This window comes from Camelus bactrianus, chromosome 31 (genome assembly GCF_048773025.1).
Source record: "Camelus bactrianus isolate YW-2024 breed Bactrian camel chromosome 31, ASM4877302v1, whole genome shotgun sequence".
Classification (NCBI taxonomy): Eukaryota; Metazoa; Chordata; class Mammalia; order Artiodactyla; family Camelidae; genus Camelus; species Camelus bactrianus.
In genome coordinates, this window is record NC_133569.1 from 23,890,771 (window position 1) to 23,914,127 (window position 23,357).

Genomic DNA, 23,357 nt, shown 5'->3' on the forward strand with positions numbered 1-23,357 from the left:
TGCACGCACACACACGCACACACACACACACACACACACACACACACGCCCCCCACTCCCCCACTGTCTGTCTCACTTCCTCTTGTTTCCCACGGCTTGTGTCACCAGCTGAGGTCTCCTGCCCACGGGTGAACTGGGACCCCCCATTCCAGGGCAGCGTTTCCAGCCCCACTTACTTTGCATTTCAGGGACTTTTAAGCCTTGTTCCCCCCTAACGAGCTCTGGGTGACTTCTTCCTGCTCGTCGTACCCTGAGTGCGGTGGGACGGAGCCCCCAGCAGCACTCAGCCTGATTCTTTTTGTTCTGTTCAGGTCGTTTTTGACAATGTCCCTGGTCACACGCTTTCCCATTCCACTTTCCTAATTGTGGCTTTGTGCTCGATGGTGTGGTGGGAGGGAGGGTGGAACTTCCTGAGCGTGAGTTTACATCCTAAATTAGCGAGGTTAGCGTAGATGTACTGCTTGCAAAGAGAAGTAAAGTTGATCCTCCTGACTGGCAGAGTCCATCTTTGCACGTTTGCTGACCACCTAAAATGTATTTGTAACCCCCAAATCAACCCTCAAGGCACTCTTGTGGTCATTCCCAGGCATCCTCAGAGCAGAGAAAATTTGGAATTGCCCCATGCACACGTTCCCAGCTGAGCTGGAAAGAGGAGCCACTGCCTGATGTCTCCACTCATACTGTAAACACATGTCCTTTTTGTGGTCTGTTTGGTCCCCTGTTTTTTTGCATTTTTGTGCTTTTTGTGGGTCATCTGCCATTAAAAATGCCCCCAGTGCTGAAGTGCTGTCTGGTGTCCTGAGCACAAGGAGGCTGTGAGGTGCCTTCTGGAGACAGCGTGTGTTCGTGCTGCTGGCCGTGAGCTCAACATGAATGAGTCAACAATGCGCAGTACATAAGGTGTCTTTAAACAGAAACACAGAAAAGCAAAGTTAGGTACTGGATCTGCTATGAGAACGCAGCGATCAGAGGCTCACAGGAGCCTAACCCTGTTTCCCCTCCAGGAGCAGTGATTCTGTGTTTGCTCACTCAGTGTTCTCAGGAACATTCTAGAACATAACCCCCCCCCCCCATAACAGGTCTGGGCCGTACCTGTGTCAGAGAACAGCAGAGCCTGCCCTGAGCGGCTCCTGGGAGGAGCCCCCGGCAGCCGTTCCCGCCAGCCCTCCCTGAAGCCGGCTCTTCGCCGTGTTCCCCTCTGCAGGGTACTATCTGAATTTCCTGGAGCCGGTCAACAACATCACCATCGTCCAGGGCCAGACGGCCATCCTGCACTGCAAGGTGGCCGGAAACCCGCCACCCAGTGTGCGGTGGCTGAAGAACGACGCGCCGGTCGTGCAGGAGCCCCGGCGCGTCATCATCCGCAAGACGGAGTACGGCTCCCGGCTGCGCATCCAGGACCTGGACACCACGGACACCGGCTACTACCAGTGCGTGGCCACCAACGGGGTGAAGACCATCACCGCCACCGGCGTCCTGTTCGTGCGGCTCGGTGCGTGGGGACGGGCCTCACTGAAGCCCCAGCCACCGAGCAGGAGGGTCACTGGCCTTTGGAAACCGCACACCCAAGCCGGCCGAGAGGAGGCCAGGGAAACCCTTGCTCCCGCAGGCTTTTCCCATTGTGCACGGGTCCTGGCTGAACCTGTTACCCATTTACTAGTCGTAAAAGAAAACAGACGCAGATGGAGGGGTCTGTAAACATGGAGTGCAGAAAATAATCCCAGACTGGCTGCGTGTCAGGGGGTCGCCGCCCTCCCCCTCCTTCCACCGCACTGCAGGGCCAGACCCACCCACACGGGCACCCCCCGCCCCCAGAAACCCAGCCCCGCCGAGGGGGAGGGCAGGGGCCAGAGCCTGATGACAGCTCTGTGCCCTCGTGCTCGTCACAGGTGAAGCAGTTAAACAGACTATGTCCCTGTCATCCCAGCTCCGAGGAGGTCCCCACTATGCCCTGGCCATTCTGTCACCAGCTAGCGACACATCGTGTGACTCAAGTTTAGATGAGAAGAGAGAGAGAAAAGACAGCAAAAGCTCTGAAAATATCTCCAAACGTTTCTGCATGAACAGAGCACCCCTCCCATCCTCGGTGGTTTTCGCCATCTGTGACATATAATCTTGGGTAGAGCCAGAGGCCGAGGACACTCACCACAAATGAGCACCCAGGGCTGCGGTCGCCTTTACCACTGCCTGGATTGGAAAAAAAAATTTATTCCAAATCCTTAAGTATTAATAACTTGTCTTTTTTTTTTTTTTTTTTCCTTTTAGGTCCAACACACAGCCCAAATCATAACTTTCAGTAAGTATCTGCTTTCCTCAAACCATTTTCTCATCTCTGTGGGCTTCCGTTATGTAAGAATCCAGGCTTTAACCCAGCAAACACATCTGTTTGGTGAATTTGCTGGAAGTTGGCTGGACTTCACACAAGGATGGCAATGTGCTTGCTTTTGGCTGGGAAACTGTTAGGAACAAATGTCGTAAAAACAAACATTGCTTTAGTTCCTTTCAGCGATCGCGACCTTACAGGCAGCTGGAGGCCATGTAAGCGCACAGATCGGGGACCCGCCAGGACCCTGGTGTCCCAAGCACATTTGGAAACGGGGAGGCAGCACCACCCGTAACCGCACTGCCAGCTGTGGTCTATGAGATGTGTGCCCATCAGGCCTCGGGGCCCCCTCCACCATAGGTGGGGTCTCAGACCCACTGCAGAGACGTGGAGACTGAGGCTCAGAGCCTGTTCCCGGGTCTTCACTGAGCCGTGGGCACGTTCTGGCTGTGAACTCGGGCCTCTCATTTCTGTTTCTGGTGCCAGGTCTTTGCTCCTCTGGACCTCACCCGTCATGTCACCATGTGCAGGAGAATCACTCCTCCCAGTCCCTGAGCTTAGCAGCGGCTCTTGGATTCCTCATTCCCTGCGCAAGCACATTGGAGAGCCGTGGCTTCACCCCCGAGGGTTCTGAGCAGTTGCCCAGACGCTGTGTCTGTTAGCCAAGCGCTTATTTGTGTCCCCCTGCCGCCTTGCAAACACTGGCCGTTGGGGTGAGGGGCGGCCAGGGACCCCTCTTAGCTCATTACAGCAGGTGCCACTTGCGGAAGACAGATTTTTTTTTTTAGAACATTCTGGGCTGAGCGGTAGTGCCAAAGCATTTCTCCTTAATAATCATTCACAGAGTGAGGGAAGAAAATTTTGTATCAAGGGCACATCTAGGAAGGCTTGGAAAAGATAAGTTATTTCGAAAGTTGAATTCTTATTCTATTTCCCTTTATATTTATATCTTACGTAGTCTATTTATATATAATTTATATAAATGTTATATACTATGAACATATGTTTAAAACACGCACATAATTTATATGTAATTATAATGCGATTTGTTGAATAAATATGGAATATACTTACAGACTTAAATTTTATATAAAAATTTAAAAATATTTTTACATTTATTTTCTTCTCATTTTAAATTACGGATCAGATCAACGCAATCCTGTAAATAACTCAGGCAGTCCTGGGCAAGTGAAGACTCACCCGCCTGCGCCCCTGGGATGGCTCCCTCATCTCGTGGGCATGCCGGGCCAGGGCCGTTCTCTGCATTCAGTACACATGTGCACCCAGAGAGACACAGCACCTCACCTTTATTCACTTTTTTACATAAATTCTGTTGTATCTGACATGTTTAACTAACAGATTGCAGGGTATTTTCAATTTCCCTGACGGTCGTTCTCAGTCTCTCTGTCTGGTGGAATTTCTGTTGTTTCCCACGTCCACCCTGTTGGTGTCCTGAGACCGGTGGGCAGCTTCCCCAGGGGAGATTCTGAAGCATAGAACACAGGGATACAGGATGCGCCTTCCATGAGGGCCCCTGTCAGGGGTGTGCGCGCCGGTCACTTCCCTGCCGCAGCATGAGGACCCGTTTCTCCTTATCTTCCAAGATGAGCTCCAGATCTGGTCATTTCTGCTGCTCTGAAGGCGGAAAACTGTTACCATCGGCGTTGCTCTTCCTTCCCCGTCACCAGAAGGGTTTGCCCCGTGATGGGTGCTTCTTGGCCAATGGTTCCTCTTCGTCAGCTGGGATTTTATTGTCTTTGCTCATAACTCTTACGTTGTTTCTTTTACAAAAATTATTTTATTTTACTGAAGTATAGTCAGTTTACAGTGTTGTGTCAATTTCTGTTTCTTAATGATTTTTTAATAATTATATCATTTCTTAATCATGTAGAAATTAGCATTTTTCTGTCATTGGTCAGTAACTACCAGTAATGATATGGGTTTTCATATTGTATCTTGTTAAAGAGCACACTGATCCCTTTGAAAAATTCTGATGGTGTTTTGACTAAGAAGTACAATGAATTTTTTGATCAATTTGGCAAAAATTGATACCTAAATCGAATTGTCCTATCAAGGACCACTTTCCTTGTGTTTTAAGGTATTCTTTTCTCCCCCTAACGTTTTATTATGAAAATTTCAAACACGTGGAAGAGCAGAAAGAATTTTAGAGTGGACGTCCCATCCGCATCCCTGCCCACGAGACTCTTCCTTTACATTGTACTTTGCTCCTCTGTCTTTCCATCCATCTCCGTTCATCAGCCCGTCTTATTTTTCTGATTCATTTCACAGTAAGTTGCAGGTGTTGGCACACTAACCCTGACATAGTCTGCGTATCATTATGGAACATGACGTCGTCTGGAAATATTATGGACATCATTAACAAGAGTTCAGTGTCTGTGTGCTTCACTATTCTTTTCTTCTTTCTGTTAAAACTTACGTACAATGAAATGCACAGATCTTAAGTATTCCACTAATGAAGTCCAGCAAACGCAAAAACGTCTGGCATCTAAATGCTTTTCTGGGAACAGAACGCTCCTCTCACTCTGGAAACTTCCATCAGGCTTCCTGGGCACTTCCCCTCCTCCCCAGGCAACCACTGTTCTGATTTTTTCCTACCAAGGGTTAGTGTTCCGTAGTGTTTTAGAACTTCATAGGTATGAAGTCCTAGAGCATACGGCCACTTACGCCTGGCCTCCTTCGCTTGACATGATGCTCTCCAGAGGCATCCGTGTTGTCCGCGTATCTTGCCTAGTAGGGTTCCACTGTGGGACTGGATCAGTTGATGTATCCGCTTTCCCGCTGATGGGATACCGAAGCAGATGGCGTCTTTTGACAGTTATGAATCAGCTGCTCTGGAGAGTCTCATTCAAGTCTTTCGTGGACATACATTTTTGTTTCTGTTAAGTAAATACCTAGCGACAAAGCGCTGGCTTATCGGCTCTGTGTGTGCTGACCTTGTCCTAAGGGGGTTGTACCACCTTTCACTCCCGCTGGCAGACAGGAGAGTGCTGGGTGCTGCGTTGTTCATCGACATTTGCTCTGGTTGGTCTTTCTGGGTTGCACTGTGCTGGTGGGTACGTAGTGGTTCTTGAAGAAGCAATTTTTATCAGTCGTCTTAAATTTTCACACAAATACGTTTAAGACAATGAAGTCACCTCTGGATACGATTTTGGCTGCATCTTTTCCCCCTCCAGGCACATAAGCTTTTATTGTTTGTTATTTTCTGATTTTTGTTGCATTGTTGTCAGTGAATTTGGGATGTGTTTTACATTTGGTAATTGGTTGAGATTTTCTCTGTGGCCAATTAGATATGGTACATTTGGGGGAATATTTCCTGTTGTTACAGAAAATAAGTGCTCTGATGGTGGCCTGTATACGACATCTCAATTTATATGTTAAATCACATATGTTAATTGTGTCATTAAAAGTGTCTGTGTTTTTTGTTCACATTGGTTACAGATATCTGAAAATATGTGAAAGTCATCCATTCTCTTTCTGGATTGGCCAATTTCTATCAGTTTTCTGTTTTTAAATTTTATATGCATGTTCTTAAATACCTACAACTTTGAAGCTGTGTTGTTTTTGTTGTTTTGTTTTTAAGACTCCTTTAATGCTTTTCGTCTTGAATTTGATTTTGCCTAGTGATAATATTGCTCCACCTGCTTTCTTTTTTTTTTAATTTTATTTTATTGAGTTATAGTCAGTTTACAATGCTGTGTCAATTCCCAGTGTAGAGCACAGTTTTTCAGTTATACATGAACATATGTACATTCATCGTCACATTCTTTTTCTCTGTGAGCTACCACAAGATCTTGAATATATTTCCCTGTGCTATACAGTACAATCTTGTTTCTCTGTTTTATACATACCTGTCAGTATCTGCAGATTGCCGACTCCCAGCCTGTCCATTCCCACATTTGCTGGGAACCTCTTTTGCTATTCCTGTCCCACTTTCCCAACCATTTTGTGTTCTGGTTTATGTAGGTCTCATGTAAATAGCATCTGAGTCCACTTTTTGGAGGTGGCTGAGGATTGTTTCCTAATCTTGAAGTCCAGGTTGATCCACGTAGGCTAAATTCATTTTAATAAATAAACAGAATTCCATTCTGTGAACCAGTCTCACTTTAATCATCCACGTGTCTACTGAGTGAAGGTTAGTTGTATTCAGTGATGCAGACCATCTTATGTGAGCATCTGTCCAAGTCTCCTGGTCCCTGTGGGCAGGAGTCCTCCAGCAATAGACATCTGGGAGTGAAACTGCAGGTGTGCACCTCCCACCTCTCCCAGGTGTGGCCAGATTGCCCTTCAGAGTGACAAAGGACTTCACATCCCACCAGCAAAGCACAAGTTCTTATTTCTCCATGTTTTCCAGCCGTGGTATTACTCAGAATTCAAAGTTTTGCCAACGCCTTGGGAGTTAATAGTAATTTATACTAATTTTACATTAGATTTCACGAGTCAATAATGCAGTTGAACATAATCCGTGTTGGTTTAATAACCACTGGATTGCTAGTTCATATGTAGTCTCTATTTATTTGTAGGTTTACTACTTGCGTATTTTCTTACTTGCTAAAACTTCTTTGTAGCTCCAAAATCAGTACTCAGGATGCTTTCTTGGTCACTGCTGGATGCATGCAGAGCAGTGAATGTTTCTGAGTTGCCCAGTGCACACATTCCCAGCTAAGGTCTGCCGTCTTGTTTCAGCTCTCCTGCTGCGCATGAGTCCTTTTCTTGGTCTGCTTACACTTTGTGCTCTTTGTTGGTGACACTGCTGTTTAGAATGGTCCCACGCACAGTGCTGAAGCGCTGTCTTGTGTTCCTAAGCACCAGAAGGCTGGATGTGCCTTACAGGAGACATTCATTAGCTAAGCGTCATTCAGGCATGAGTTACTGTGCTGCTGGCCATGAGCTCATTACTAATGCGTCATCAACCCACATGAAATAAGACGTCTTTAGACAGAAACACACATGAGACAAGGTTAAGTATTGATTGGTTGATGAAAATGTGATGACTGCAGACTTGCAGAAAATTCTCTCTACAGCTCATTATTCACAAAGCCACTGTATTTTGTGCATTTTTCATTAGGATACTCATCTTTTTCTGATTGAGTTTCAAGAGTTTTAAAATATATTCTGGATGTAATTTTTACATACTTCTTACGCCATCTTGAATTTATTTTCATGCTGGCATAAGCTAGGGTTCTCCTGTGATATTTTTCTATATCAATGGCCTAGTACCCTGGCACCATCTAATGAATAGCCCCATCTGTCATCATTCAATTTAATGTCACGTCTGTCATCTGTGAAATTTCCATACATGTGGATCTGCTTCTAAGCTCTCTATTTTGTTCTAGTAGCTTCTGTACCCAGAATAAATACCACAGTATTCTAACAGTAAGCTTTATAATATGTCTTGCTATATATGTAGAGAAATATTCTCTTATTGCTGTGTATTAATTGTGTCTCCCTCCTTCCCAAATTCAGATTTTGAGGCCTTAACTCTCCTCCACCTGACTGTGTTAGAGATAGGGCCTTTAAGGAGGTAATTAAGGTTAAATGAGGTCATAAGTGTGGGGCCCTGACCTGATAGGCCTGGTGTCCTTATAAGAGGAGGAAGAGACAGTAGAAATCTCTGTGTCTTCTGTCTGGCACGTGGGGACACAGCAAGAAGGTGGCCATCTGAAAGCTAGGAACTAAATGGGCTGGCACTTTGATGTTGAACTTCTCAGTCTTCAGAACTGTGAGAAGTCAATGTCTATTGGTTAAGCCCCCCAGTTTATGGTGTTTGTTACAGCAACTTGAGCTGGCTAATACAGCTACTTTACTGCTATGCCGTTTTTTTCCAAGTTATCTTGACTTTTCTCGTTTCCTCTCCCATATGAATTTTGTCAGTTTATATTTTTGTTGGAATTGCATAGAAGTTTGATTTTTTACAGTTACTTTTTCAGCTATAAAGGTGATCATGTAGCTTTTTTTTTCTTTCAACATATTAATATTATTTTGTATAGTAGAGTTCCTAACACTGAGTAACTTTATAGTTCTAGACTGATATCTGCTCGGTCAGGGTGAGATAGTCTTTTTTTTTGGTCAAAGTTACCTTTATTTATTAATTTATTTTTATTGAGTTATAATTAGTTTACAATGTTGTGTCAATTTCTGGTGTGCAGCACGATTCTTCATTCATGAACATGCATATATTCATTTTCATATTCTTTTTCACCATGAGCTACTACAAGATATCGAATATATTTCCCCGTGTTTATCTATTTTATATATACCAGTCAGTATCTGCAAATTTCAAACTCTCAGTTTATCCCTTCCTACCCACCTCCCCCTGGCAACCACAAGTCTGTATTCTATGTCTGTGAGTCTGTTTTTGTTTTATATATAAGTTCATTTGTCTTTTTTTTTTTTTTTTTTTAGATTCCACATATGATATTCCCCACTCATATACTCATGGCATATGGTATTTTTCTTTCTCTTTCTGGCTTATTTTATGTGGAATGACATTCTCCAGGGACATCTATGTTGCTGCAAATGGCATTATGTTGTCATTTTTTATAGCTGAGTAGTGTTCCATTGTATAAATATGCCACAACTTCTTTATCCAGTCACCTGTCAATGGACATTTAGGTTGTTTCCATGTCTTGGCTATTGTAAATAGTGCTGCTGTGAACATTGGGGTGCAGGTGTCTCTTTGAGTTAGGGTTCCTTCTGGATATATGTCTAAAAGTGGGATTCCTGGGTCATAGGGTAAGTCTGTTTTTAGTCTTTTGAGGAATGAGATATTCTTTTAATATGCTGCTGAATTGATCTACTGACTCTGTGTTGGCAGCTGATCGTCTTTGTTTGGTTACTGTGTAGTCTAAGGCCCCAGACCCTTGACAGTTGTCTTTCTGCGGCCATAATTTTTCCTCCGCATTGACGGTGACTGTGTTTCAATTGACTAACCTCCACCTCCTTTGCGGTATCTTTGGAAGTTAACCAAAACAAAGACAAGAAAGGGAAAATCGGGCTTAGGGCTAACACAGAAGCATCCACAAGTCGGCCCTGGAATACGCCCCGCTTACCCAGCGCCGCGGCGCCTCTCTCGGGCCAGTTCCTGAGAAAGCGCAGAGCAGCTTTCACTGTTGGTCCAGCGGCGTCTCCTGTCCCTGCAGACGGAGGCTTGAACCAGTGAGCGATGCTACAGCCCCGGCTGATCCCCGTGTCCGGCGCGTCAGTGCCGGACACGCTGCTGTCGGGTTTGAACCCTGAACGGGGTTGGCTGGGTGACTCGCCCACTCCGGGCTCACGCTCTCATCCCCTGCCCGCTGCCCCGACGTGCCCACACACCTGGCCCCCGGCAGTGTGGTGGTCATCGCTGTGTGTGTGTGTTGAGGGAGGCGGGGGTGGCGATCCTCAGAAGTTCAGGGATTTATTACCATTTAAACATTGTTTTCCCTTCTATCCATTTGAAGGGAGGGGCGAGGAGGGTGTGTATATGCAGAACAAAAGCTTTAAGAACAGGCTGTTTCTCCACAGAGAGAAGTTCAAAGACAGGGTTATTATAGCTTACCCAGGTAGCAGTTTTGGTAATGCGAGGGGATTAACAGGAGGCTATGTGTCTCAGACTTCATGTATGGGTTTCATTTATATCTGCTTTTTTAAAAAGTGGTTTATTTTCACGATGATGGATGCATACCTCCCCTGGTGGGGTAGCCACTGGGGAGGTGGGTCTGCAGGGCAGGGGGATGCTCCCTGAAGCCTGCGCATGGGGGCTTCCGTGTCTCCTGTGTTGGCTCGGGCCACCCCGGTGGCCCACAAGTGCGTACACGCACCGTGTGCTTCAGCAAAAACGTCTGCTTAAAGGAAAGTGTGTTGTTTTTTTGGACAATTAAAAGTGATGTTAATTATTGGCCTCTGGGAAATCACCTGCCTTGAGGCCATGTCCTGAGCCTCTCTTATTTCTGGCTTCACAAGCTGCAGATAATTCCAAGGCTTCAGCCATTCCCCACCCATATACTCATGACCCTGCAGTCTCTGCTTCTAAGTCTGCCTTATCTCCCCATCCCCAGGCCCCCGCGTTTCAGCCCGTCTCTGGGCGGATGACTCACGGGCACCTCACATGGTGTGTGTCTCAACGGAACTCAGCCTCCTTCTGCCTCAAACCCCTTCCATTGCTGCTGGAGGGGGTGGGGGGGGGGTCATCCTAAGACTGGTGCAAACTTTATTCTAATTACAGGGAAATAGCACTATTTAAAAAGACAAAACAAAACTGAAACTGCCAACTGAGAAGCCAGTAATTAAAAATGACTTCAGGAGAAATCAAGCTGCCTTCCCAACAAGCTGGTAAAAGTCGACTCACTCAGACAGAAGGCCAGCAGTTAGCATCTGATGTTAAATGCATTAAAGCACCAGCCTGATCAAGCTGAGGTGGAAGCAGGAGAAATACGCAGTAACACATTCCATGCGCCCACTATGGCTTTTTTTTTTTTTTAACATTTTTTATTGATTTATGATCATTTTACCATGTTGTGCCCACTACGTCTTTTTGTTCTAATTTGAGCCCATGTGTTAGCTCTTATGCCCCAACATGCATGGATGAGAGCTTTCCACACCCCGATCTCTAGATTTACCCAAGGTCACCAGTCTTCCAAGGTTGATGTGAGAGGAACTGCCCCCCCGAGCATGGTAGACAAGGCAGCGTTTACTTGCTCGTGAACTGTTAACGCTGGAGACCCTGTGTCTCTGTCCCTGGGCAACTCGTGTGATCCCAGCCTTAGAAATGGCCATTGCAAAAGCCAGCGTTTCTTAAAGGTTCTGCTGACTTGAGTTTTTATGCCATGAGCATTGCTGCTGGGTGTGTTCAGATGGACCAAGTGCCCATTTTTGCCACATCTCGTAGAACATCAGTATAATTGGATGCCAGGAGTGTTTCATCTCAGAAGCAGAGAGAAAGAAAGTATGAAATCTGATTTTCAAGGAAATCGTCCATTCATTTATTCATTTAACACACGGATCTTGAGGGCCCACTATGTGTCCGGCTCTGTTCAAGGTGTCAGGGCTTCAACAATGAATGAAACAGACAAACACCCCAAAATTCCTGCCCCGTGCTGCTTGCGTTCTCCTGGGAGACGCTTATGTCTGGCTTCTTTCACAAAATCTAATATCTGAAAGACAATGCCTGTGGTTTCGCCCTTTTAATTGATAACAAATACTCTGTTGTGTGAAGATACTTCAGTGTGTTCATTCACCTGTCGATGGGCATTCGGGCTTCCTCTTTGGGGCAGTTATAAATAAGCTGCTGTGAACATTTGCGCTCAGCTATTTGGGGGAACATGTTTCCGTTCTTCTAGGGTAAATCTTAGGTGTGAGATTGCCCGGTCAGATGGTGCCTGGATGTAGAACTGTAAGAAATTGCCACACTCATTCCCAGAGTGGTCTTTCCGTCACACACTGCCCCCAGCACCGTGGGAGAGTTCCAGCTGCTCCACATCCGACATCTGATGTCGTCAATCACTTAATTGTAGCCATTCTCCATCGTTGTGTCATGATGATTCCTGATGCTTTAATTACGTTTCCTCAATCACTAAAAACGGGACCATCTTCTAAGGACACATTTTTTTGTGACGTATCTGGCCTTTTGTCCAATTTTTACTGTGTTGTTTGTTTTCCTATTGAGTTATGGGAGCTCTTTGTATATTCTGTGTATAATTCCTTTGCGAGAGAGATACAGAATGTTTTGTTCCATCCTGTGGCTTGCCTTTTTTTTTTTTATTTTCTTAGTGCTGTCTTTGGATGAACAGGAATATTGAATTTTGATAAGTCTTGTTGGATTACTGGCAGATCACCTGAAGCTTATGGCGTTTAGTGTCAGTTTTTGTTGAAGATGTTTCTTCCTCTGTGTCACTCAGGCAGGAAGCCTGTTTATTACAGGCGTGATAAGAACCAGCAACTGTGAAACTGGTTTAACCGCTTTTAACAAAAAACTGGGGGAAAAGTTACCTTCTTACACCTCACATGAATTTTGACCCTGATTACTTTTCAACCTCAAAGGAGCCAACTTTCCTTTAAAGCTTATTCGTTACATATATGTGTATATCAAGGACTTTTTCTAAGCTTTTCTTCAAACTGTAGCACGTACCGTTAAGGGAAGGTGCTGAGCAGACCCGCATCCTCTCAGCCGTTTGTGGAGAAGCCCTTTCCATCACAGCGCCATGGCTCCTTCTTCAGTTTCCTCTCAATCTCCCTCTCCTTTCCTGTTGCTTTTTTTTAACCCACTATTGTGGTTACTTCTCCCTCCCCCTTTCCTCGACCATGAACTTGTGGGTGTGCACGTTCCTCCTTCCTCTGGGTTACTAATGCCGGGCAGCCCTGGGAAGGGAGGAGCTTTCCAAAACTGAGTTTCTGTAACATCGACCTTCTGCGACTCAGTGAGCGTGCTTGTTTCACTCGTGTGTTTTAAGGGGTTTTACAGCAGGCGGCTTCTGTCTCAGCAGTTTCCTTTGGTCTCTGAATGACCAGCTTCGCAGACTTTCTCCAGCTCTGCTGTTCTTCAGGGGTCCCAGACGAATCTGGGTGAAGGTGAAGCATAATTTTGTTTGAAACGGAGAAGTAATTTCCACTTGTTTTCTCAAAATTCAGAAGCCCGAAGGATGCCATTGTCCGGCCAATTCTGTTTGCGTTTCTGGACATTCTCTAAAATTCAGATGGGAAGCCCGCTGAGACGAGTAAGCTGTGGATGAGACATGATGGCCTTAAGCCCCTTCTCAGTGTGTCTTCCCTGCACCCTTGTTGATTCCCCCATCCTGAGGGCACCTGGCCGGTGGCCAGGGAGGAACCCACAGGGAGGGACCAGGCTTTCTATCCTTTGACTCTTTTTATTTTTATATTATTTTATTGAAGTATAGTCAGTTTACCATATTGTGTCAATCTCTGGTGTACAGCATCGTGTTTCAGTCATACATATACACACATACATTCCTTTTCATATTCTTTTTATTATAGGTGACTACAAGATACTGAATATAGTTCCCTGTGCTACATAGTAGAAACTTGCTGTTCATCTATTTTTATATATAGTAGTTAGTATCTGCAAATCTTGAACTCCCAATTTATCCCTTCCCACCCTGTTACCCCCCTGGTAACCATAAGTTTGTTCTCTATGTCTGTGAGTCTGTTTCTGATCTGTAAATAAGTTCACTTGTGTCTTTTTTTTAAGATTCCATATATGAGCGATCTCATATGGTATTTTTCTTTATCTTTCTGACTTACTTCACTTAGAACGACAATCTCCAGGTCCATTTATGTTGCTGCAAATGGCATTATTTTATTCTTTTTTAGGGCTGAGTAGTATTCCATTGTGTATACGTACCACAACTCCTTTATGTAGTGTCTCTTGACTCTTGAAGCAGAGAAGAGAAATTACTCACCCTTGTGGGATCACACAAGGGACTTACTGAATCAAATCTCCTACCCTAGGCATGGCTGATGTTAACAGGAACACACACATCTTACCACTTTCCTAGAATAGCAGGGGAGCCCCCTCAACCCAGCCTGCAGGTGGTGACGTGGGGCTCACACACCGGGACAGAGTCAACTTGCCCTTGTGTTTGTGTATTTGGCAAGTGTACACATTGGTTTTAGTGAGAGTGAGAGAGGGCTGAGTTGGCTGTGTCTTGTTAGCACATGTGCTTGCGCATTTAAACTATATTTAAGGAATCCTTGACCCAAAGAAATGATGGGGCTGGGGAGCTTGAGAGAAAGGGCATCCGGCTCTCCTTGACACCAGCATCTCTCCTATTTCGATTATTTATGGCTCCAGGTTCTTTTCTTTGAGAAAGAGGCTTTCTTCAGGGTCTTAGAAGGCAGCAGAGGAGGGAGGGAACCAGCGGCGGCTGGTGTCCCGCCAGCCCCTTTGTCTCCACTGTTAACCAGCGTCCAGATTTGACACTGGGGAGAAAGCTGACATAGGGATCCGTAAGGCCCTTTGGTCGGATTGGACGCAGCCTAGCTTTCGTTTGGGGATGGTCTAGATCAGCGTAGGGTGGATGACAAGCGTTAGGCTTATGGCAGATTGCAGATTTGTTAGAAAACAAGCAACTTAGTTACAGGCCCAAGGCACTTGCTGAAGCTTGTCCTGGGGGCGCCAGGCCCCCTCCCCTGTGCTCCCCAGCTGACAGCAGCCCTGTTACATGCACCACAGTCCGCTTTTACTGTCTCCTTGGAGCATCCTTTAAAAAGCATCGGGGCGCTTAGGTTGACTGATCTCATTGGCTGAAGGCAGGACCAACAGGTTTTACTGAAAATAATCAAGCAGGCTGTCCCCTGCCGGCGGGGAAGGTCCGACTGCAGGGCGGAGGCGGGGCTGTGCCTTTGTGCGTCTCCCTCTCCGTGCCCCGTACTTCTGCACGTGGTCTGTGCTCCGTGGCAGTGACGAGGCCACACCTCTGTTGTGTAATAGACGCAGCTCCCTGTCCAAGCTCTTTGAGGACCTGCCCGACTTTTCGGCACCCCCTCCGCTGCTTTTCTCCGTTTCAAAGAATTCTCTCCCACCGTTTTAACGGTAAAATACGGTTTCTGGATGATCATCATTTTCGTAGAAGGCCTGCTTGCAAACAACAGAAGTGAATGGCGGTGTCAGGCTAAGATGAAACGTGTTAGTCATTGGTGTTCTGTGTGTCTTTGAACGTACGCACGAGCACGTAGCCACCCATGTGTGCACGTCACCTTTATAATCCATTTTTCATACTCAATTCCCCTTCCTTGCTTCCATCCTCCCTCTCTTCTTAAAGACGCTGGAATTTTTTTTTTTTTTTTAAGTTTACGGATTTTACATTGCAGAGCAATTTTAGGTTTACAGAAAAACTGAACAGAAAGTACAGGGTGTTCTTGGAGCGCTCACCTGCAGCCCTCCACATGCCCGCATCTGCACATACGCACACAGCTGTCCCCATCAGCAATCTCTTGCGTCAGTGTGGTGCATTTGTTGCCGTCCATGAGCCATCGCTGATGTGTTAATAGTAGCTGAAGTCTAGTTCACCTTGGGGCTCACTCTTGGCGTTAACACACTCTGTGAGTTTGCACAAATGTATCATGCCATGCACCCACCATTATAGTACCATACAGAATGGTTTCACTGCCCTGAAAACCCCTCTTCTCCTATTTACCACCCCTTGGCATTCACCGATCTGTTTACTGTCTTCATAATTTTGCCTTTTCCAGGATGCCATAGAGTTGGGCTCAAACAGCATGCAGCCTTTTCAGACTGACTCCCTTCACTTAATAATGTGCATTTAAGTTCCTCCATGTCCTTTCATGGTTTGAGAGCTCACTCCCTCTTAGTGATGAGTAATATTCCATTGTCTGGAGGTACCATGGTTTCTCCATTCACCTGTGGACATTTTGGTTGCTTCCAAGTTTTGGCAATTATGACTAAAAGCTGCTATAAGCATTCATGTGCAGGTTTTGGTGTGGACGGAAGTTTTCAGTTCATTTGGATAAATACCAAGGGACCAATTTTAAAAGAGAAAAAGAAAGCCATCGGGGATACGTGAGACCTTCCGGTGTGCTGACAGACTGTGTGTTCGCCAGGGATGACTACCACGAGGATGGATTCTGCCAGCCTTACCGGGGGATCGCCTGTGCCCGCTTCATTGGGAACCGGACCATTTACGTGGACTCCCTGCAGATGCAGGGTGAGATTGAAAACCGCATCACAGGTAGGGGCGCAGACCCTTGTGCTGAGACAAGGCGCATGCGTGCGGCTGCCTGTCACTCACGTGTGTTTCTGGTCCCTCTTATGTGTCTTGTCGGTTATGACCTCGGGTGGTGAGTCCCCTGTTCCCTGCCTCCTGCAGTAGAAAGTCAGAGGTTTTTTTTTTTTTTCAGAAACAGTTGCAATTACCATCGTGGTTCATTCTAAAATGTTCCCACTTGTCTGTTCAATTTGGCAAGCGCAGTCCGCTCAGAATGTGCTTACACACTGAATCAGGCCACCCTCGTGGGTCGGAAGCCCTGTGTTGTCTTGTCCTCACCATGTGGCCAGGGCCTCCTGTTCCAGGACCGCCACCCTGAGGCAGGCAGCCCGGCGCCCGCAACGTTCACTCTCGGCTGTGCCTTTCCTGACTCTGCGCCCTCTCGGAGTTGCGCGTGGTTGGGGGGTACCCGGGCCTGATTTTAGCTGTTGTGGGGAGAGGTTCCAGGCCATGTGCTGCGCCCGGGGACAGCACAGTGAACTCAGAGCCCTGTCGGCCCTTCGCTTCCAGGAATGGTCAGGTCTTCAGGCGCCTGCCTGCCGTGTGAGGAAGGGAGCAGAGCGCGGAGGGGTGGAACTGCCCGGTGTCCGCCTCTGTAGCAGTTAGCATCTCTGGGTGGCAGGTAGTCCTCACACCGACGTCAAGGACTTCCTGGGGGCAAACCCCTTGAGTGAGAAGTGAGAAAGTGCACTAAACCAGGGCCCCCGAAGCCCCCCTCCTCCTGTCTCTGCTCTCCCCACAAGCACACCCTTCTTCTCTCCAGGCTCTCTGAGGAACAGGGTCTTGTGAAGGTGACAGGTGACCCTGCTTAGCTAGGTTCTCTGCACGTGGCTCTGGCCCCAGCCAACCTCTGGTGCAGGGCTCCCCAGAGGCTCTGGTGGGGTTCATGGAGGCTTGCCTGGTAAGGGCACAGAGGAGGATCCCAGGTAGACCCTCAGGTGCCGCTGAATGTCCTTCCAAGCTCAGGGCAAGCCTGGCTTTGTCTTTTCCCCTCAGTCTGGAAGGCCTAAGGTCAAGGTCACAGAGCGGCCACCTGGCCCATGGTTACAGACCCCCTGAGGACACGGCCAGGTGTCCAGTGACAAACAGAAAGGCAGTAACGGTTCCTGCAGATCCTGGAAGTCTCCGTTTTGGTCTAAGGGGAGAATGTCTTGAAAATGTCAGCACCTCTCACTGGAAAAGCTTTTGATTCCATTTAAAGCAGAACTTCTCAGACCTTTCTGACCTCAACACACAGTCAAAAGTGTCCTTTACACGTGACCAAGTGTACATATGCATTTATTTCATAGCTCTGAGATGGGTTATGGGAAACAACATGCACCCTTAACAAAGGCAGGGCTCTCTGAGTGTTTCTCTTCAGTTTCATTTCACTGAGGACAGAAGTTGGTTATGGCCTTAATGCGAACCGTGTGCCCTGACCTCCTCTGTTCTGTTCTAATCATCTTTTAAAATGCTGGCCACAGACTCCAGAACTAATTGCACATCCCGCTAATTGGCAAACACTGATGGAAGACCCACGACTGTCCCTCGGTGACTTCTTCAGGAATTGTTTAAAGGATTAGCAGCTCGGATAGCTAAGCGGACTCATTTTGCAGTGGTTTTTAGATAGAAGTTTAGAAGGAGGAGTTGCTAGATGTGTGGGGTTTTTTTGAAAAAAACAAAGGTGAGGTTGCTCTGGACTGACTGACTTGTGCGTTGGCCGTGGAGATGGTCTGTTTGGAGAGCGTGCTTGCCAGGACTGGTTCCAGGGGAGCTCCCCAGGGGATGGGCCCCAGCAGCCCTCAGCGTGACGTGCAGGGTGTGGACAAAAGCAAGGACACGAGCTGGTGCCTAGAACCACCCTTCAGAAATAAGCTCTCACCTGATGGGTTCGGGGATGGGAGGGGGGGAAATCTTAAAAGGGTCAGTCGTGACATCCTGCCCGTTTATACCCCGAAAGGAACACCATGTTTGGCTTTCTCAGCTCTTTCCCTGCCTGGGGGCGAAGGTCAAGACCTCCGGATGGTCAGTCGCCAGAGCCACCTGATGGGACTGAGCTGGGTTCAGACCTGCTTCTTCAACCCCAGAGATCTTAACCTCTCACCTCTCCGTTTCTCAGTTTTATTTTACTGTTTTATGAATTTTTAACTTTTTAAATTTTAAAGTGAGAGCAAATTTATTTAGAGAGAGGCACACTCCATGGACAGAGTGCGGTCCGTCTCACTCAGAAGGGAAGACAGCTCAGGAGATACACGCTCCATAAAAAGCTTGGTCACTTGACAGATAAAGACCCAGGCCCAGAAAGGACCGGGTGACTGACTGTCCGGTAGTAAAGGACGGGGCAGGGCCGGACCTGCGCTCCCAGGCCGGCTCATCCAACCCCACCCACCTGGTGGGTCTCTTGGGGGAAATGGGCGCCAGCAGCGCCACCTGCTGGCCATGCTGGGCATGGCGCCACAAGTCCCGGGCGGAGCTGGAGCGCCCCAGGGACTTAAATTCCAACCTCTCAGGGTTTCCTACCCCCGCTCAGCAGAGTGTGCAGGCCACGGGGCCCCCTCTATCTCTAGCTGCCTGAGGTCAGATCGTTATACGCAGCTCGTTCACACATTACATTGGGTGGGCCTTCTGGCTTGGGCGCCGGACGGCGGATGCCTTCCTTGGAGCCCTGACCGTCACAGCCAGGAGGAGCGCCCTGGAGTGACCACCTTCCCTCCTGCCACTGGCAGCTCGGCTCCCGCTCACCTGCCCAGACCTGGTCCCTGCAGCTCCCACCCGCTTCCTTTCTCTAGTCAGCTGTCCGGTTCCCCCCATCAAGCGTCCTGTGATGTCTTGCCCCTAAAAAGCAAGCCCTCTGGCCTGGGCTCCAGCGCTCCCGCAGCCTTACGCCAAGCTCCCCCACGCCCCCGCCGCGTGACCCCGCCCCTCTCCCCGCCTCGAGCCTCCTCCTGCCGTTCCTCGGCTCTCCCCAGACTCCGCCAGGGGAGGCTCTTTCGGCGCAGCCACCTCCCCCCAGGGCTGCATGTCACAGGGCTGATGGTCCATCTTCCTGGCACATTATCTGCGTCCCCGGGGGCATCCTCTCGCAGGCCAGGCCGCCTCTCTGCTCCCAGGTCCCGGGATGTCCTGGAGACCAGGGCCTTTGTGCCTCTTCTCCAGTCTCTCCTAGAAGCCTCTCAGCCCGCGGCTTCACCTCCCCCAGTTCACAGCAGGCCCTTAGGAAGTGGCCTTGGGTCTGATAGCAGGACCTTCCTGACGTGGACGTAGCGTCCGGCTGGATGAGATGTGGGGCTTTGCTTCACTTCTTTCTTGTTTCGCTTTTGACGTTTGTAAGTGAAGCTCTAGGGCTGGGGCCTTCGTGTCTGGTGCAAATCACGGTGGAGGGGGAGCGGGGCACAGATGGGAAATGGGGGCAGGGATGCGGGCAGGGCGGGGGGCCTGGGCGGGAGACGGGCCCAGGGGCGTCGCTGGGGCCGGGGGGCACGAGGGGAGACGTGCCAGGGGCGTCGCTGGGGCCGGGGGGCACGAGGGGAGACGGGGCCACGGGCGCCGGGCAGGGGTTGCCAGCAGCGGGACGCCCCCCGTCCTAACGCTGGCCTTGCCGCCTCCGCAGCCGCCTTCACCATGATCGGCACGTCCACGCACCTGTCGGACCAGTGTTCGCAGTTCGCCATCCCGTCCTTCTGCCACTTCGTGTTCCCGCTGTGCGACGCGCGCTCCCAGGCGCCCAAGCCGCGCGAGCTGTGCCGGGACGAGTGCGAGGTGCTGGAGAGCGACCTGTGCCGCCAGGAGTACACCATCGCGCGCTCCAACCCGCTCATCCTCATGCGGCTGCAGCTGCCCAAGTGCGAGGCGCTGCCCCTGCCCGAGAGCCCGGACGCCGCCAACTGCATGCGCATCGGCATCCCGGCCGAGAGGCTGGGCCGCTGTGAGTCCGCGCGCGCGCTCGCGCGCCCCGGGGGGGCCGGGGGGCCTGCCTCTTAGAGCCCCGGGACCCCGTTCTGTCGGAGGAAGCCCCCAGACCCGGCCCTCACGCCAGGAGGGCAGCCAGCCAGCTCCAGGCACACCGCCCACTCGGCCCCGCCTGTCTGGGGGACCCGAGTAAGTCACTCTATCCCATGGACACCAGGCTTGCTTCTTGAAGGTGGGAGTCCTCTCCGTGCCTGCTGCCAAGGCTGTGAGGACCTTTAGGGGACGCAGGGCTGGCCTCCAAGCCTGCCTTGATCCACAGGCACCTCTCAGCACTCACTGAGTCCAGGTGGTGGCTCTCCTTGAAGGGGGCGACCAAGAAGAGATCACCCCTCTCCCAGGCTGGAGAAGTAATCACTGCCTTGGCTGGGCTGGGTTTCCAGGAGGGTGGCTGGGCCCTCACCTGGTGTCCAGACCCAGGGTACCATCCAAATCCTGCTGCAGGGCTGGCCCCATGGCACCTCGGGCCAGCTGCTCAAATACCCACATCCTCCTATTACACGGAGATGTAACCACTGACCCCAGGAACTGGAATGGGGATTAACTGAGTTACTATTTGGAGAGTTCTTAGAATCGTACCTGCACAGAGCAAGCACTGTGGAGCCAGTGGTCCACAGACCCACAGCCCAGCTGTGGCTCAGAGAGGCCCCGGGTGTCCCCCGGGTGGTGCAGTGAGTGCGGGGCTCTGCTCACACGGGGCTGAGCTGTGTCCTCACGGGGCTGTGGGCCAGGCCTGGGAGCTTCCCTTCCCTCCCACACAGTTTGGTTTTGCTTCCAGTGCGAGTGAACCTGAGGTTGGGGGCTGACATTCTCGTGGTGGAATGGGGGCGCCTGGTGGGTCCAAAGGGGTATCAGGGCCACGGAATGGCTTCCGATGGGTGGGCTGTCTTGCCCGTGTCCATCTCTGGTGCACCCGCCAATGTAATTGGTGGACTTGGGGCTGTGTTACCACTCTTTTTAATGCTGCTTTTCTTGGACGTTATGGCAAGTCCTTTGGTCTTTTGGAAATGCCAAACTGGGGACCTGCAGGCCAGGTGGTTTTGCTGTTCCTTTCCGGGATAGTTGAAAGAAGGTGCTGTCTGTCCCCCGGGAGGAGGGCTGCGTCCTCTGACTTTGTGGGCCTCCTCACGCATCCTCTCTCACAGACCATCAGTGCTACAACGGCTCGGGCACGGATTACAGAGGGACGGCGAGCACCACCAAGTCGGGCCACCAGTGCCAGCCCTGGGCCCAGCAGCACCCGCACAGCCACCGCCTGACTAGCGCCGACTTCCCCGAGCTCGGAGGGGGGCACGCCTACTGCCGGAACCCCGGGGGGCAGATGGAAGGGCCCTGGTGCTTCACGCAGAATAAAAACGTACGCATGGAACTGTGTGACGTACCTTCTTGTAGTATGTATTCTCTCTCTCTTTTTTTTAAAGTGTTGACTGTGGGGTGCACTTTGTGATGACATGGGACCAGGAGGCGGGTGGCTCTGGGCCGCCCGCCTCCCTCCCCGCCATGTCACCACCATGATTATTTGTTTGAAGTAAAGCTGTTGCTGGTTGTTAAAGTAAAATCTGGTCATTACAGGATGTCTTAAATTATAGAAAAGTCTAAAGAATAATGCGCAAATCACCTTTAATTTCTCCACTCAGCACAGACTGCTGTTTACATTTGGGGGCCCTTCCATCAGCCCTTTTTTCCGTGTGTGGTCCCGGGATATTCAGTTTGGCATCTTGTTTGTCAATTAACATTGTCACGTATTTCCCGCTATTAGTAAAAATGCTTCCCGTGTGAGTTACGACCGGCTTCTCAGAGCAGCATCCGTAGAGGGGCACAGCCTCCTGCTCCCCTCCCTCGCCTCCCACTCTGTTCAGCTTTCACCCCTAGACTTGGCAGAGTGGGGAGAAAGTAGAACTTAAATCTCTTCGCTGTTCTCCCTGCAGTTTCCCTCTTAAATTATAACTGGGAGGAGAACGTGTAGTTAATGGTTGCAGACTTTACAGGCGTCATTATCTCTGTGCAGGAATACATTTGAAGAATGAAAATGCTGAGGGTTGGGTACAGTTCAGTGGTAGGGCACATGCTTAGCATGCACAAGGTCCTGGGTTCCATCCCGAGTACCTCCATTAAAAAAAAAAAAAGAATGAAAACATTGGTAGTTAGATTATAGGAAAGCTACCCTTTGGAATGCTACAGTTGTTTAAAAAAAATTCCCTGCAAGGAAGGATGTTCATATTGACCTGTTAAGGGAACGAAGCAAGTTGTAGGGCAATAGATGTGTTATGTCTTTTTGCTTTCTCTTTCTGCCTTTCTATTTGTCTTTTTCTTCTCGTCCTCCCTTCCATCTTTCTCTCTTTCTCTCTTCCTTTCCTTCTTTCTTCCTTCCTTTCTTTCTTTCTTTCTCTCTTCCTTTCCTTCTTTCTTCCTTCCTTTCTTTCTTCCTTCCTTTCTTTCTTCCTTCCTTTCTTTCTTCCTTCCTTTCTTTCTTCCTTCCTTTCTTTCTTCCTTCCTTCCTTCCTTCCTTCCTTCCTTCCTTTCTTTCTTTCTTTCTTTCTTTCTTTTCTTTCTTTCTTTCTTTCTTTTCTTTCTTTCTCTTTCTTCCTTCCTTCCTTCCCTCCTTCCTTCCTTTCTTCCTTTCTTCCTTTATTTCTTTTCTTTATTTATTTCTTTCACTCTCTTTTCTTCCTTCCTTCCTTGTAAAAGAAACAAAATGAGTGAAAGGTATGTGAATGAGCACACAGACACCCCTGTATTTCATGGAAAAAGTCCTGGAAAGAAACCCCAAACTTTTAGCAGTGACTTCTCAAGACCTACAGAGTGTTGAAACATAAGATGTTTTTACAACGAGCAGTCATTATTTTTGCAATTAAAAATAAATCAAAACATAAAGAAAAATATGTACCTTCTTTGTCCTGGCAATTCCAGGAGTCTTGTATTGCCGACATATTTGCACTTAAAGGGCAGAAATGCAAGGTTATTTATTGCAGAATCGCTTTTAGTAGCTCAGTGAGAAAGAGGAATTGTTTGCCAGCAGAGGGCTGGATGGTAACTGGAGCACGTCTGGACTGCGGGACGGTGCACAGTTCTTGATAAATGCCTGGAGCTCTGTTCTGCAAGAAAAGTGGCCTGAGGTACAGACATTCTGCCACAAAACCAGGACCAGGAGAATATGGATGATATGACTCTATTTTAAATGAATTCTGTTTAAAATTCTATTTTTAAAGAAATATATGAAACAGCTGCTTTTGTTTGTCAGATTCCTGGACTGTCAGTCATTTCATGTTCAACTTAAATATATACCTAAAAAAATTAAGTGAATACCAACCTGTTAACAATGGTACAGCCTTTGGTGAAATTAGCCACTA

General features: G+C 48.6%; 1 protein-coding gene across 4 annotated transcripts in view; it reads left to right on the forward strand.

Moving 5' to 3' along the window:
* ROR2 (receptor tyrosine kinase like orphan receptor 2) overlaps window positions 1–23,357 on the forward strand; it is a 191,572-nt gene that overhangs the window by 162,798 nt on the left and 5,417 nt on the right. For 3 of the 4 annotated variants that reach the window (XM_074355732.1, XM_074355734.1, XM_074355733.1), the window contains exons 3-7: window positions 1,205–1,492; window positions 2,266–2,296; window positions 15,899–16,026; window positions 19,652–19,966; window positions 21,153–21,398. In XM_074355732.1, coding sequence (XP_074211833.1) covers window positions 1,205–1,492; window positions 2,266–2,296; window positions 15,899–16,026; window positions 19,652–19,966; window positions 21,153–21,398 — 1,008 coding nt within the window. The remainder of the gene's footprint in view (window positions 1–1,204; window positions 1,493–2,265; window positions 2,297–15,898; window positions 16,027–19,651; window positions 19,967–21,152; window positions 21,399–23,357) is intronic. The other variant, XR_012503484.1, reaches the window with a different exon arrangement.